Source organism: Chelonia mydas, chromosome 4 (genome assembly GCF_015237465.2).
Source record: "Chelonia mydas isolate rCheMyd1 chromosome 4, rCheMyd1.pri.v2, whole genome shotgun sequence".
Classification (NCBI taxonomy): domain Eukaryota; kingdom Metazoa; phylum Chordata; order Testudines; family Cheloniidae; genus Chelonia; species Chelonia mydas.
The window spans coordinates 107662416-107677749 of NC_057852.1; the positions used below are offsets into that span (position 1 = coordinate 107662416).

At 43.9% G+C, this 15334-nt stretch overlaps 2 protein-coding genes across 9 annotated transcripts in view; one reads left to right on the forward strand and one right to left on the reverse strand.

The window, feature by feature from the left end:
* Positions 1 to 6579, reverse strand: part of LOC102947298 (cytosolic beta-glucosidase) — an 88688-nt gene extending 82109 nt beyond the window's left edge. For 3 of the 4 annotated variants that reach the window (XM_043544580.1, XM_027820577.3, XM_043544581.1), the window contains exon 1: positions 6513 to 6579. The gene's annotated coding sequence lies outside the window, so the exon portion shown is untranslated. The remainder of the gene's footprint in view (positions 1 to 6512) is intronic. The other variant, XM_007058111.4, reaches the window with a different exon arrangement.
* Positions 5420 to 15334, forward strand: part of ADGRA3 (adhesion G protein-coupled receptor A3) — a 131966-nt gene continuing 122051 nt past the window's right edge. For 4 of the 5 annotated variants that reach the window (XM_037897986.2, XM_037897987.2, XM_037897984.2 and 1 more), the window contains exon 1: positions 5446 to 5997. In XM_037897986.2, coding sequence (XP_037753914.1) covers positions 5789 to 5997 — 209 coding nt within the window. In that variant the 5' untranslated portion in view covers positions 5446 to 5788. Of the gene's footprint in view, positions 5998 to 15334 lie in introns of all 5 variants that reach the window. The other variant, XM_007058106.4, reaches the window with a different exon arrangement.

The window sequence follows — 15334 nt, forward strand, 5'->3', positions numbered from 1 at the left end:
TTTATCCTACCTTGCCCGAATCCACATCTACTGTTTGTTACTCTTGTACACTGAGTCATATCTAAAATTAGTCTGCAAACTCTGTTTCTTTATTAATTCAAAGAAAGCTTTTATTAAAGAATCTTTTTGTTTTATTTTACTTTAACTTTACATCCACCCAATAGAACACAAAGCAGAGCCTGCAGCTCTTTTTGTTCTTGTCAGCATTCACAGCTCTGCATTGCTGTGTGCAACAGGAGATTTTGAACTCTCCAGCCGCATCCAGCACTCTTAAGAATAGCAGCTGCTCCATAAGACCTCTTGGTTATGGACGATATCTTTGTATTTGTTATGTAAACACCTGTCACACTTGGGGTGTGGGGGGGTGGTGCACAAATAAGTGTTGCCAACTCTCATCATTTTTTAAAAGTGCCCTGGTAGTTGATGTTTTTCTTAAAGTACCAGCTGCTGAAGGAAAGTGATTAGGTGAAAATCTCAATTTTCATTTAGAATGAAAGTACATTTCTAGTTCTCATGGTTGCATAGAAAAATTTTAAAACATAACCTGAGTACACCCAAAAGGCCCAGAAGCCAGAAGACATAACAAGAAACAAAAATGCATTTTTTGAAAGCCCACTGATTTTTTGGATCCTTTTTTTTTTAATGCCTGGGGTTAGCAATATTGACTCTCTGTGCCTCAATTCTCCTATCTGTAGATTAGGGATAATAGTGCTTCACAAGGATGTTGTGAGCATAAATACATTGAGGCTTCTCAGGTAATCAGTTACTATGGTAATAGAGACTACATAAGTATCTAACATAGATAATACACTTTGTCTCTCCTGCCATTCAAACAACAAGCACAGTGTTGTGGATGATGCCCCTTCAACAAGAGAGGATGGAAGATCAGTACCAGCATGAGAGGAAGTGGATGAGAGGATTTCCTGGTGCAAGTGCTAGATGAGCCAACTGCCGGGGGGGGGAGCTTTTCTTGACCTGCTGCTCACAAACAGGGAAGAATTAGTGGGGGAAGCAAAAGTGGACAGGAATCTGGGAGGCAGTGACCATGAGTTGGTTGAGTTCAGGATCCTGACACAGGGAAGAAAGGGAAGCAGCAGGATACGGACCCTGGACTTCAGGAAAGCAGACTTCGACTCCCTCAGGGAACGGATGGGTAGGATCCCCTGGGGGACTAACATGAAGGGGAAAGGAGTCCAGGAGAGCTGGCTGTATTTCAAGGAATCCCTGTTGAGGTTACAGGGACAAACCATCCCGATGAGTCGAAAGAATAGTAAATATGGCAGGCGACCAGCTTGGCTTAACGGTGAAATCCTAGCGGATCTTAAACATAAAAAAGAAGCTTACAAGAAGTGGAAGGTTGGACATATGACCAGGGAAGAGTATAAAAATAATGCTCGGGCATGTAGGAATGAAATCAGGAGGGCCAAATCGCACCTGGAGCTGCAGCTAGCAAGAGATGTCAAGAGTAACAAGAAGGGTTTCTTCAGGTATGTTGGCAACAAGAAGAAAGCCAAGGAAAGTGTGGGCTCCTTACTGAATGAGGGAGGCAACCTAGTGACAGAGGATGTGGAAAAAGCTAATGTGCTCAATGCTTTTTTTGCCTCTGTCTTCACTAACAAGGACAGCTCCCAGACTGCTGCGCTGGGCATCACATCATGGGGAGTAGATGGCCAGCCCTCTGTGGAGAAAGAAGTGGTTAGGGACTATTTAGAAAAGCTGGACGTGCACAAGTCCATGGGGCCGGACGAGTTGCGTCCGAGAGTGCTAAAGGAATTGGCGGATGTGATTTCAGAGCCATTGGCCATTATCTTTGAAAACTCGTGGCGAACGGGGGAAGTCCCAGATGACTGGAAAAAGGCTAATGTAATGCCAATCTTTAAAAAAGGGAAGAAGGAGGATCCTGGGAACTACAGGCCAGTCAGCCTCACCTCAGTCCCCGGAAAAATCATGGAGCAGGTCCTCAAGGAATCAATCCTGAAGCACTTACATGAGAGGAAAGTGATCAGGAACAGTCAGCATGGATTCACCAAGGGTAGGTCATGCCTGACTAATCTAATCGCCTTCTATGATGAGATTACTGGTTCTGTGGATGAAGGGAAAGCAGTGGATGTATTGTTTCTTGACTTTAGCAAAGCTTTTGACACGGTCTCCCACAGTATTCTTGTCAGCAAGTTAAAGAAGTAAGGGCTGGATGAATGCACTATAAGGTGGGTAGAAAGTTGGCTAGATTGTCGGGCTCAACGGGTAGTGATCAATGGCTCCATGTCTAGTTGGCAGCCGGTGTCAAGTGGAGTGCCCCAGGGGTCGGTCCTGGGGCCGGTTTTGTTCAATATCTTCATAAATGATCTGGAGGATGGTGTGGATTGCACTCTCAGCAAATTTGCGGATGATACTAAACTGGGAGGAGTGGTAGATACGCTGGAGGGCAGGGATAGGATACAGAGGGACCTAGACAAATTGGAGGATTGGGCCAAAAGAAATCTGATGAGGTTCAATAAGGATAAGTGCAGGGTCCTGCACTTAGGACGGAAGAACCCAATGCACAGCTACAGACTAGGGACCGAATGGCTAGGCAGCAGTTTTGCGGAAAAGGATCTAGGGGTGACAGTGGACGAGAAGCTGGATATGAGTCAGCAGTGTGCCCTTGTTGCCAAGAAGGCCAATGGCATTTTGGGATGTATAAGTAGGGGCATAGCGAGCAGATCGAGGGACGTGATCGTTCCCCTCTATTCGACATTGGTGAGGCCTCATCTGGAGTACTGTGTCCAGTTTTGGGTCCCACACTACAAGAAGGATGTGGATAAATTGGAGAGAGTCCAGCGAAGGGCAACAAAAATGATTAGGGGTCTGGAACACATGACTTATGAGGAGAGGCTGAGGGAACTGGGATTGTTTAGTCTGCAGAAGAGAAGAATGAGGGGGGATTTGATAGCTGCTTTCAACTACGTGAGAGGTGGTTCCAGAGAGGATGGTTCTAGACTATTCTCAGTGGTAGAAGAGGACAGGACAAGGAGTAATGGTCTCAAGTTGCAGTGGGGGAGGTTTAGGTTGGATATTAGGAAAAACTTTTTCACTAGGAGGGTGGTGAAACACTGGAATGCGTTACCTAGGGAGGTGGTAGAATCTCCTTCCTTAGAAGTTTTTAAGGTCAGGCTTGACAAAGCCCTGGCTGGGATGATTTAATTGGGGATTGGTCCTGCTTTGAGCAGGGGGTAGGACTAGATGACCTCCTGAGGTCCCTTCCAACCCTGATATTCTATGATTCTAAGTGATGGAAGTGTGGAAAGGCAGTGTGGTAAAAAAAGGAAGCAGCTGAAAGAGTAGGTAAGAGGAAGAACAGGTCCTGATCACACCATCATTGGACTCATTAGTGATTTCAGTGAGGGGACCTGCTTAAAATTTGATTGCACAATATGGCTGTCATAAATATAAAGGGAAGGGTAACCAGCTTTATGTATGCAGTAACATAAAATCCTTCCTCGCCAGAGGTACAGAATCACTTTACCTGCAAGGGGTGAAGAAACTCAGATAACCTGGCTGGCACCTGACCAAAAGGACCAATAAGGAAAGAAGATACTTTCAAATCTGTGGGTGAGAGGTTTTGTTTGTGCTCTCTTTGGTTGTTCTCTCTCTGGACAGAGAGACCAAGCAGGCAAACGATCTCCTGAAAAGATACATCTAAAATTACAGAAATTGTAAGTAAAGGCAAGGAAATGCGTTAGATGATCTTTTGGTTTAGCTTGTGAATTTTCTCTATGCTAAGAGGGAGTTTTATTCCTGTTTTTTTTAACTTTGAAGCTGAGCCTAGAGGGGAATCCTCTGTGTTTTAAATCTTTTAATTTACCCTGTCAAGTTACCTTCCATCCTGATTTTGCAGGTGTGATTCTTTTACTTTTTTTAAAAAATAAAGTTCTTCTTTTAAGAAACTGATTGATTTTCAGTGTCCTAAAAACCCAGGGGTTTGGTCTGTGCTCACGTTGTACCAATTGGTTAGGATATTATTCTCAAGCCTCCCTAGGAAAGGGGGTGAAGGAGCTTGGAGGAATATTTTGGGGAAATAGGGACTCCAAGTGGCCCTTTTCCTGAATTCTGGTCTAAATCACTTGGTGGAGGCAGCAATACCGTCCAAGGACAAGAAAAGGATTTGTGCCTTGGGGAAGTTTTAACCTAAACTGGTAGAAATAAGCTCAGGGGGTCTTTCACGTGGGCCCCCACATCTGTGCCCCAGAGTTCAGAGTGGGGAGGGAACCCTGACAATGGCCCAATGACACAAATCAAGCTAAGCAGATGAAAGGTCTGGAGCAAAGAGAAACCAACAGAATGACATACACAGCCCTGGTCTACACTACAAATAATATGTTGGTATAACTGCGTTGATCTGGGGTTTGGACCCCTGAAGCCAGGTCTACACCATAAACTTACATGGGTATAACCACGTTGTTCAGAGATGTGAAAAATCCACACACCTGAGAGACATAGTTATACTGATCTTAACCCGGTTGTAGACAGTGCTATGTTGATGAGAGGGCTTCTCCAGCTAACAAAGCTATGGCTTCTCACAGAGGTGGTTTAACTACTCTCCCTGTCGGTGTAGTAGTGTCTTCACTGAAGCGTCCAAATCGGTGGAGCTTCAACGTTGTAGCATTTTAAGTGTAGGCCTGCCCAGAATGATGCAGGTGTACACTGCGGATGTACACTGTGCTATGTTGACAGGAAGGTTTCTCCCATTGACATACTTACCACCTCTCAGGGAGGTGGAGTACCTAGGCCGACAGGGTTAGCGCTTGTACAAACCATGGTGCAGCTACACTGCTGGAAGCACAGATAGGGCTGAGAATGAAAACCAATCTCTGCAATCCCCCTGAAAAGAGAAGTGAGCTGATTCTCTCTCACTGCCCTGAGCACGTGGAAGGGTTTAATTGTTCAAGGTTACTTTAGGACCCCAGAGACAGTTCATCTTAATCTAAAGCAGTAAGGAACTGACAAGTGCAGGGGGTGATGCCAGGCCTGGGGAGGAAGGAAAGTTTTTGCGTTGGAACACAGGATTGGGAGTCACAACGTTGCGATTTCCTCCCCCCTTAACTCTGCCCCACACTGCGAGCAGTTGAGCTCCGGCAGGTCCCGCTCCCTCTGCTCTCGGGCAATAGCGCTCCCCCGCAGAGGGCCCTGAGGAGCTGCGCTGGTCAGCAAGGGCAGGGAGGCAGCATATACCAGGAAGACGTAGGCATGATGCCCTGGGTGCCGCTCCGAACTACAGATCCGCCGGGGCAACGCGGGCGCCCCCAGCTGCCAGCGTCCCCACAGCCCCTACCCTGGCCACCCCGCCAGCGCTGCAGCGCCACGGCCCCTCGCCCGCGGCTCCCAACACAGGGAGCGCTCGGGGCTTCCGACGAGCAAGCGCGCCTGCGCAGCAACTACCAGGCGCCTGCGTGTTGGCCGCGAGCGCGAGACCCTCCCCCCCGAGGAGCAGCGCTGCTGGACCGTTGGGCTGCCGCGGCGTCGGCTGAGGGCGGCGCTGTCATTCCCGGCTCGGGCCCTGGAGCGGGCGCGGTGGGAGCTACTCGACGCCCCGTAAAGCGAGGGGAGAAGCGGCGGCCGCGGCTCCAGCCCGCCGCCTTCCAGCACCACATGGCGGCGGCGCTAGCAACACAAACGCCGCCGCCGGCCCCGCCCCCGGGGCGCTCACGGCTGCTCTAGGCCGCGGGGAACAGCGACTCCCGGCCCGGAGACTCCTCCTCCTCCCGCGGCGCCTTCGGAGTCCCCCCGAACGGGCGCTGCGCTCCCCGCCATGCCGCGCCCGGGCCGCTGCCCCTCGTCCTGGCTGCTGCCCGCGCTGCTCTTGCTCGGCGGCGGCGCCTCGCTGCCCCCGGGCTGCAAACAGGACGGCCGCCCCAGGAGCCCCGGCAGGTCCCCGGCCGAGGGGAAGGTGGTCTGCAGCAGCCTGGAGCTCGCCCGAGTCCTGCCGCCCGACGCGCTGCCCAACAGGACGGTCACCCTGTAAGTACGAGGGGGGACGGGACGGGTCCCCTCCGGGTAGGCGCACCCCGCTCCAGGCAGTTCCTGCCTGCGGGACGCGGCCCCCCCGTCTTCAGGGCTGCGCTGGGACAGGGGGCTGCCCTGCCAAGTACCGCGTTAAGCGCCTGCCACCGGCCTTAGCGCAACGTGTGCGGGGAGAAGCGACCAAAGGCGAGTCTACTCCTGCCCAGCCATTGCCCCCAGCCCCACCGAGCATGTAGCTGATGGTGACTGCGGTCAGGAAAACACGCCCACTTGGGAGGTGGTGCAGAGGGGCACCTTTTGTTTTGTGATCCCTCCAGGCTGTTTATTATCTAGTTTTATTTCTAATATTTATGCTCTTGTTTAGTTTCCTGGCGCTGGTGGTGGCTCTTAAGGAAAAGAGAAACCTAGAGCTAATGTAGGTTGTGCAGTTTACAAGAGTAGAGCATCTCTCTCGGGATGTATCATCATCTCAGGAATAAATCAAAAGGAAAACAGAGGCTAAGGTTACTCACCAGCTAGGAGGGAGTGTGGAGACAGTCTAGACTAGAGCAACTGGATGTGAACTAGCACTTAGGGCTGGGCTGCAGTTGGGTGTCCCGCCCTCACAAATTTAAAGGGCCAGCTACTAACTAGACAAATATGCTGGGAAGACTTCCTGGAAAAAGGGTGAACCCACGCTTGGGTACTTATTAATCCCCATTCCGGTAGTTCTAGTTGAGAACTTGTTTCTGTTGTGGAAGATGTATGGAAAAGACTTCCTAATGTTTTCAGTGCTAGAGTTTAGTGTCCGGAAAAAAATTTCTTTGTTTTGTCTTTTTTTCTAGAACAAGAATTTGATATTTGATTTAGGTGTTAGTTTAAAGATTACTGCTAGTATCGAGTCATTGAACATGTTTTTTTTAAGTTGTGGTGTGCATGCTAAAGAAAACATGTTTAATACTATTAGTGTGTTTTCTTTTCATACTTGGCTTGATTTTTTAATTTACCCGAGACTTACAACCAAAGAAAAAGCATAGCCTAAAAATGTCAGTTATTATATTTGAGATTGTTGGAGAAAAAGCACTGAGTGCTAAGTATTTTATTCAACTTTGAACAAAAAACAAAATCAAAACTTGAAGGCCCACAACTTCAGATTTATCCTAAATATAAACAAGTCTGCTAGAAGTTTAACAAGTAGATGGCACTACATGCTTACATTTTTTAATAGCAGAAATTAAATGAAAATGGATGGCCTAATATTAAGCCAGTTTAAAAAAGAAAAAAAAAAAGAGAGAGCCATTTTTATTTCTGATTTTCTTGAGGTCTTAGTTTGATATTGTATAAAATCCATCTACACCAGATACTGTTGTCTGGAAGCAATGAATCCGCAGCTGTTGTAGCTTGGATAGAATAACATGGTTTTGGAATTATTAGAATGTAAGGCCCAGCATATATTTACATATGCTCTATGCATGTGAACTAGTCCCACTGAAGTCAGGTGGACAACTCACATTTATAAGTGTCTGTAGCATTAGGGCGTAGATGGTTCTTGGGTTTGAAGTATAGCCCTTGGAGAATAGGGAAATGTTCTCATTCCAAGGCAAGTCAGATTTACTGTAGCAAAAGGGATGCAAGCATCATGTTGCATTATGTGAGTGAGCTCAAAATGGATGTGATATCAAGAAGTCCATGAAAATATAGTTGGAAATTGATATAGTTACATCTTCTGTTAGAACTTTGAAAAATCCACTCTCCGATAGCAAGTGGAAATCTTTCCTGGCAAACATGGAGTCCTAAGCCATCAGTTTCTGCAGAATTTAACTTTTAATTTAAAAAAATGAATGTAATGATATATTTTCCTCTGAATGCAGATAGACCACTTCAGTACCAACAGTTATAGCTTTGCCCAGTAGTAGCAGCATGAAACTAACAGGAATCTGGTCAGTTTCACCTCTGTTATTCAGAAGGACATGGACAGCAGTGATATTTTTAAGTATGCTGTCAATGTCACAGTGTTACTGCTTCTGGAAAGCTATCAGCAGCAGAGGCATGAACTACAACTATGGGAAAAGGGGGAAGGAAGGAAACAAACAAACAAAATAGGAGGATGGGGAGGTGTAAAGTATTGGAAACCACCAAGAAGCTCTGGGGTGGGAGGGAGAGAAGAAACAAAACAGTCCTTCTCCTTTCCAGCAGCTAGAGGCTACTGGAGCTACATGTTCATCTAGCACCTACTAACCAGAGACAGATGTGAAAAATAGTTCCGAAACAGGATCCAGGTACAGCACCATGGCAGAGATCCTCAGATCCATCTGCTTGCATTGAGAAGGGGTTGGGCTTCTCGCCAAGGTGCTACTCCAGGTCTTGAGGGTGGACATGTTTATTTCTTTCATATCTACCTCTGGCAACTAGATGTCAGGTACATTTTCAAGTACGGTTTACTACTATCACAGTTTTAGGGTCTTAAGTAGTTCAGAAGAGAGAAAAAGAAGAGAGCATGATAATGTCATCGTCGAACTGACACACTACATACACACACACACAGTTGAGAAGAATTACTTGATTTATTTTGTCGTGCAGAATTTCTTCATTAGTCAATGTATGTAAATAGAAAACTTTGTAAATTACTTTTGTTTTTAGTTGGATTGAGGTTTATAATTCCTGTTGAAAGTTGCTTTTTCTCTCTCATCATATTTTCCCTCTATTTCATGTATACGCTAGTCTTTGTAGATTGCATTTTTATCACATATCTTTAAATAGATACAGTGTAAGGAAAAAACTTGGCTTTCCATAGCTCGTCTATTTCTAAAATTAAGATAATATCTACTACACAAATATGTTGTGAGGACTAATGTATAACAGTGCTCTGAAGCTGGAAAAGATAAATATTTAAAAATCTTTGACTTGTTTTTGAATTCAACACATTTTCTATAAGACAGTTGACACCATATTCTGTTATGGAATATACTTTTTGAAAGATTTAGAACCTTGTGTTGTCATTTATGACCCCCCATATTTTTTGAGAGGTCTGTTCCTTTATTGAGTTTACCAATGGCATACATGAAGAATGTTTTAGATAATAAAGGTACTGAAGGCTTCTGAAGTACATTTTTAAGGACCATGGATGCTGGAAATTGTACCATAGAACTGTCACCTGCAACGTTATCAGGTTGGATTAGTAATTGCTTAGGATTTGAACATATTTTGCTGGCAAGTAGCATATTTTAAAACTAACATATCACTTAATAGTTCATCGTCTGGGTTGATAGGGGAAAACTTAATGAAAGGTTCCTCCTTGTGATTTGGGACAAAACTGCTCATTAATTCTTTGTACTGAAAAAATCCAACAGGAATCTAGATGAAAGAGAAACTTTGTTGTATTATTCTGTAAACTTTAATTCTACTTATGAGAGACTTACAAAAAGGGAGGAGGAAGGTTTGTGTCCTTTTTCACTTCTTTATTATGTATAGGCTTGTCAGAAATCAGTTTTTATTTTTTTATTATTTTGATGGGTAATATAAATGTTTAAAATATACTTTTATTTGTATCAATTTAAATTTTCACAGTAGCAGGAAATTATGGGAGTGTTAATGACCACATCAAATAAGTTCTCAAGGAACCTTTTTTTACTTTGCCTATCTGTAAATTTTTATTATTGATGGAAATATTTTTTCATCAGATTGGGTGCATATGATGAAACTGGTGTTCACCATCATTTACTGATAAAATCTAACACTTCCAAGCCTAATCATGTTTAATATAAGGCCCGAAAAGGCCTGTACATTTTTTTATTAGAAATTCAAGTCTATTCCAGGAAAAGCAGGATTATGACAGGGAACCTAGTAGGATTATGACATCAGATGCACCAAGCCAGTGAGAGAGGAAGCAATATTTTAAGAACATAGAATTTGCCAGAATGGTCTCGATCAGTGGTCCATCTAGTTCAGTATTCTGTTTTAGCCACTATCAGAGGAAAGTACTCAAGTAGAGAGTTATGGAGTGACCTACCCACAAAGAAAGTTTCTTCCCAACCCCACTAGTTAGGAGCTGGTTTATGTCTTGAAGCATGTGGATTTATCTCTTCCAGACCCTTGATTTATTAATTTTGCTTGTTTTTTTTAAATCTTTGCTATTCTATCTCTGTTCTTATCTGTATAGCCAATCCTTCTTTGAATCATGTTAAGCTCTTTGCCTCCATGATGTATGGCATTCCACAGGCTAACCGTGTGTTACACTTGCTGCTTTTCAGTTTCACTGAATTTTCCCTTACTCCTGTTATGAGAAAGATCAAATATTTATAGTAATTCTACCTTCTCTATACAATTCATTATATACCACATCCTTAAAAATCTTCAAGTTCTACAGCAGAACCAGAAAATATAACTTTACATTCCTGATATCTTCAAAATAAAATACAGCAGAAAAAAAAATCTTTCTTTGTAGAAACATAAAGGCCAAAAATAAGAGAAAAGGTGGAGTGCACCCCATATATTTTTCTTTGTTATGGGTTGGGTAAGAACCATAAGATCAGCTGTTTTTGTTTTATTTGTTTCCCGCTCTCTTACATATGTTCAGAATTTACTGGGTTTATAATTCGTATCTTCAGTTATCATGCAACAGGGCTAAGGCATCACGTCCAAATGGGCTTAGAATAAGAAGCATGTCAGCTCAGCAAAACCTGTGAAAGTGTGTTTGCAGGTGTTATATAATTTAACTTTTTGTCATAAAAAGCAATGGTAAATTAGAGTAAATAACCTCTTCCTTGCTGTTTTCAAGATTAACTTAAAGGGGGAAACAGTACATTTAAAAATAATAGTTACCTTTGAAATTTTATACTTGTTTTGAAGAGAAGTAAGATCACTAACAGATTAGAGAAGTTTTATTTCGTTCTTTCTTTTCAGTTTCTGTGCTTTGTGCATTTGAGAACTGTTTGTGTTTTTTTAGCAGTTTCACCGTTTTCTCTGTATAGTCAATTGCTTTTCCTTGCTGTTTGTGTTGGTCTTTCACATGACAAGAGAGGACGAAGGATTTTTTAAAAAAAGTTAAAGGGTTTTAAAAACACAAAAACTGGCCTGGGGGCTCAAGGGCAGGTGTAGAGCCCCCTGGGGACCCGCAAGCAGGTTTCAGGGGGTCTGCCAAAACAAACCAGAGAGCAGGGGTGCCTGTTAGACTCACTGGGGCCCAGGGAAGAAAGCTGAAGCCCGAGCCCAGCCACTCAGGGTTGAAATCAAAGCCTGAGCAATTTAACTTAGCAGAGCCACCTGTGGTGTCAGGCCCCAAGCCATTGCCCTGCTTGCTATCCCCGAATGCCAACCCTGGCTTTTAATCTACTGAATATGGAGAAAAACAGTTGTTGTGGCACAGGTGGGCCGGGGAATTTTTATAACATGTTGTGGGGGGGCTCAAAAAGAAAAAGGTTGAAAACCCCTGGATTAGGGGATTGCCAGAGAGATAAATGATTGAAAATTGGTCACTCTGATGTAGATGGGCTTCATTTTAACTAGATGAAAAAAGCTGCATAGTAGCTTTTATTTTACTCTAAATTCTTTTTACGGTAATGCTAAGTTGCTGTTTTGTTTTTTGTTTTTGTCAGGGATGGGGAAGGACTCACTAAGGGAGATTAAAAGCACTGAATGAAACCCTGACCTCATTGAAGTTAATGGCAAAACTTCCATTGACTTCAGTGCAGCCCATAGTGTGTAACTTGTCACAATTCAATTAATAAACATTTCTCTTGAAACCATTTACTACAGTTGATTTGGGTACAAGGCAGGCAAAAAATGGAGGGGAGAAAGAAGGAAGGAAAAATCCAAGAACCTTTAGATGAAGTCCATTTGTGGCTATTGATCAGGCTCTTTCATATTTCTTCCTTCTCCTTAGTTTGGTAGTAGCTGTTGCAGATGTTGGCAGTGTTGGCAAATTCATTCAACTAATCAGGTGCACTGAAATCCTTTCTTTCTCCTGTGACAATTCCAAAGGGTAATAAACAATTGTACAGTCATTCTTCATAATGTTTCAGGAATATTAATTTGAGTTTAATTTTTTAGTTGGAGTCTAGAAAGACAACTGTCTAAGTTTTTTTTTTTCTCCTGCTGATAATAGCTCATCTTAACTAATTAGCCTCTCACAGTTTGTATGGCAACTTCCAACTTCTCTGTATGTATATATGTAACTTCTTACTATATGTTCCATTCTGTGCATCCGATGAAGTGGGCTGTAGCCCATGAAAGCTTATGCTCTAATAAAGCTTATGCTCCAGCCTCTAAGGTGCCACAAGTACTCCTGTTCTTTCTAACTGCCTAACTAGATGTTTTAAACTGATGTCCTGTAAAACAAACCTGTTTTCTCTTTTTTTCAATTTTGCATTTCCCCCTTAAAAAGATAATCTGAAACAGAAAAAGTCCAGGAGAGAAGAAAGGGTATGTCTAGACTAGTTTATGGCCATATTGTAACTTGAGTTGAGTGTCTGGATTAGCATTTACAAAGGTGCTGGTTAACTTCAGTTGGTTACCAGTTAACTCAAATTACACAAATTGTAATCTAGATCAGTGGTTTTCAAACTTTTTTTCTGGGGACCCAGTTGAAGAAAATTGTTGATTCCTGTGACCCAACGGAGCTGAGGTTGAGGGGTTTGGAGGGCGGGCGGGCTCAGGGCTGGGGCAGAGGGTTGGGGTGCAGGGGTGAGGGCTGCAGGGTGGGGCCGGAAATGAGGGGTTCAGGTTGTGGGAGGGGACTCAGGGCTGGGGCAAGGGGTGGGGTGCAGGAGGTGGTCAGGGCTTTGGGCTGGGGGTGCAGGCCCTGGGGTGGGGCCAGGGATAAGGGGTTTGGGGTACAGGAAGGGGTTCCAGGTTTGGGAAGGCTCTGGGCTGGCGCACGGGATTGGGGCATGCGGGTTGGGGCACGGACTTACCTCCGGCGGCTTCCGGTCAGCGGTGCAGCCAGGGTGCAGAGGCAGGCTTCCCGCCTGTCCTGGTGCTGCAGATCACGCTGCACCCTGGAAGCGGCCAGCAACAGATCCGGCTCCTAGGCGGAGGCGCGCAAGCAGCTTTGCGTGACTCTTGCCCACAGGTCCCCCTTCCCTCCCCCCCCAGCTCCAATTCAATAGTTTCTGGCCAATGGGGGTGTGGAGCTGGTGCTCAGGGTGGGGCAGCGCGCGGAGCCACTTGTCCCCCTGCCTAGAAGCTGGACCCGCTGCTGGCTGCTTCCAGGGCGCAGCACAGTGTCAGAAAAAGTAGGCACTAGCCTGCCTTAGCTGGGCAGCACTGCCGATGGGACTTTTAATGTCCCGGTTGGTGGTGCTGACCGGAGGAAGGCAACCCAGTGCCTTACGGGCCGCGACCCATGGTTTGAAAAACACTGATCTAGATATACCAGAGAGACCGCTTCTATAAAAAAACAAAAAGACAAATTGTATAGACTTGAAATGGAATTGTTTACACAGTCAAGGTATGATACAAATTGAGGCACTGATCGTTCAGTGAGCTGATCTCATGGTTGGGCCTTAGTTTTGGTACAAAAGATGATAATCAGTAATGTTAGGGTCATATTGAAAACAGGCTTTAAATAAAATTTGCAGTTTTAAGTCCCATGTATATTGTAAAAATACGTATCTGCTGACAGAATTTCTCTTCATCAGCACTGAAGTAAATTCATAGCTGTTAGACTGTGAGCTGTGGGGTTCTTTTACCTCATGTCAGCACTGGAACTTGAATTACCTGACTGAACTTACTCCTTGGAACAGATGAATTGTTCAGGAGAATATTAAGATCTCTTCTGAAATAGGTAAACTCCTTTGAGATGCCCAGGGGCTTGAATGATTGTAGTTCACGTTTGTCAACCCTCTCCTACCTGCCTCCAATCCTTTATTTATAAACTTGATGTATTTGATGCAGGTTGGCAAAATTGTGTATGAATTTATACATGCTACCTCGTCAATTTCCAAAGGGCAGTTAAATGTCTTTGATTTTTTTTCAGTTTTCTGTATTATGAAGACTTGTTGCACTATAGGTAATGTTGTTGACTTGCACGTAAATTAGAACTGAAGTCTTTGTGTGTGTGTAAAATGCAGCCATTTCAATCTGCTTTTAGTGAAAATTGAAATTAAATTTATGTATATTGTTTGCATGTAAATATAAACAGAGGGCTACATTAAAAGAACAAGAACATTACTCTTGCAAAGTCCACTAGTACTCAAAAGTTAAGAAATACCAGAATTAAGGTTTCCCATGCTTGACTTTGCACCCTTAACGTTCTTTCAGTGAAGGATTTTTTTATGCAACTTCCTAAACTTTTATTAAGATTGAAAAAATAAATTCCATCTCATCATTAGCACAGTTGGAACCTTTAAATCCACAGTATGGTGCTTGACTGCTTGAGCTAATAACTTGTAGCAGTAGAAGGCTGGTTTGTTCTCTATCGCTGTGATTACAGAGCAATGTAAGCCTAGGGTTAGTGGGACTTGCATCAACTGACCTGTGTCAAGGAACCCTGAGCTTTAATGTCTATGGATATGTCTACACAGCCACTAAACACACACAGTTGACTTCCGTAGCAGCCACTTTGCAACAGCTGCTCTGAAAAAAGTGTGAGGAACCAAGCTAACTCTCCCACATGAGTGCGATGGAACTCCGTAGTGGACTGTTTTGAGCACAGTATCAAGGACTGGCCTGATCTGATGACAGTTTGTGAACAAAATTGTGAAAAAATAGATGGCACTGTCACAGCCAAAGTTCTCAACATTGGGCTTAAGAGAAATGTTGAACACATGCTGATTAGCCTGAAGCCTATATCTGTAGCCTTGAACAAAATGCAGGGAAATAACTGTTTTATTGCGGACACTGTTGAAATTTGGAAGGAACTCTGAGCTCCTAAAAGAGAAATATGCAGTGACAGAGTTAAATTACAAGCATTAAAGAAACAAATGGGACAAGCACTAAGCTCATTTTCTTGCAAAGATTCTCAATACTCGGTACCAGGGTCAAACCTTAACTACTGAAGAAGAGGAGTTGGCTATGACATGGACATCCAGCGATCATGCCTCCATAATGCCAACTATAATAAACTTCAGAGCTAAGGGTGAACCATTCAAGAAATATATGTTTGCTGATGATGTTTTAAAGAGAGTCACACCAGTGAACTCATGGAAGTCACTTAAGCATTTGGATTCAGAGACTGTTGAAATGATAATCTCTCTTTTAGCAGCAGTAACTGCTTCTGCCGGTGTAGAAAGAATATTTTCTTCCTTTGGATAAGTTCATTCCAAATTGAGAAATCGTTTGGGACCTGAAAAAGCAGGAAAGCTTGCTTTTCTTTTCCAGATTATGAACAAACTGGAAAATGAAGGTGAAGACGACT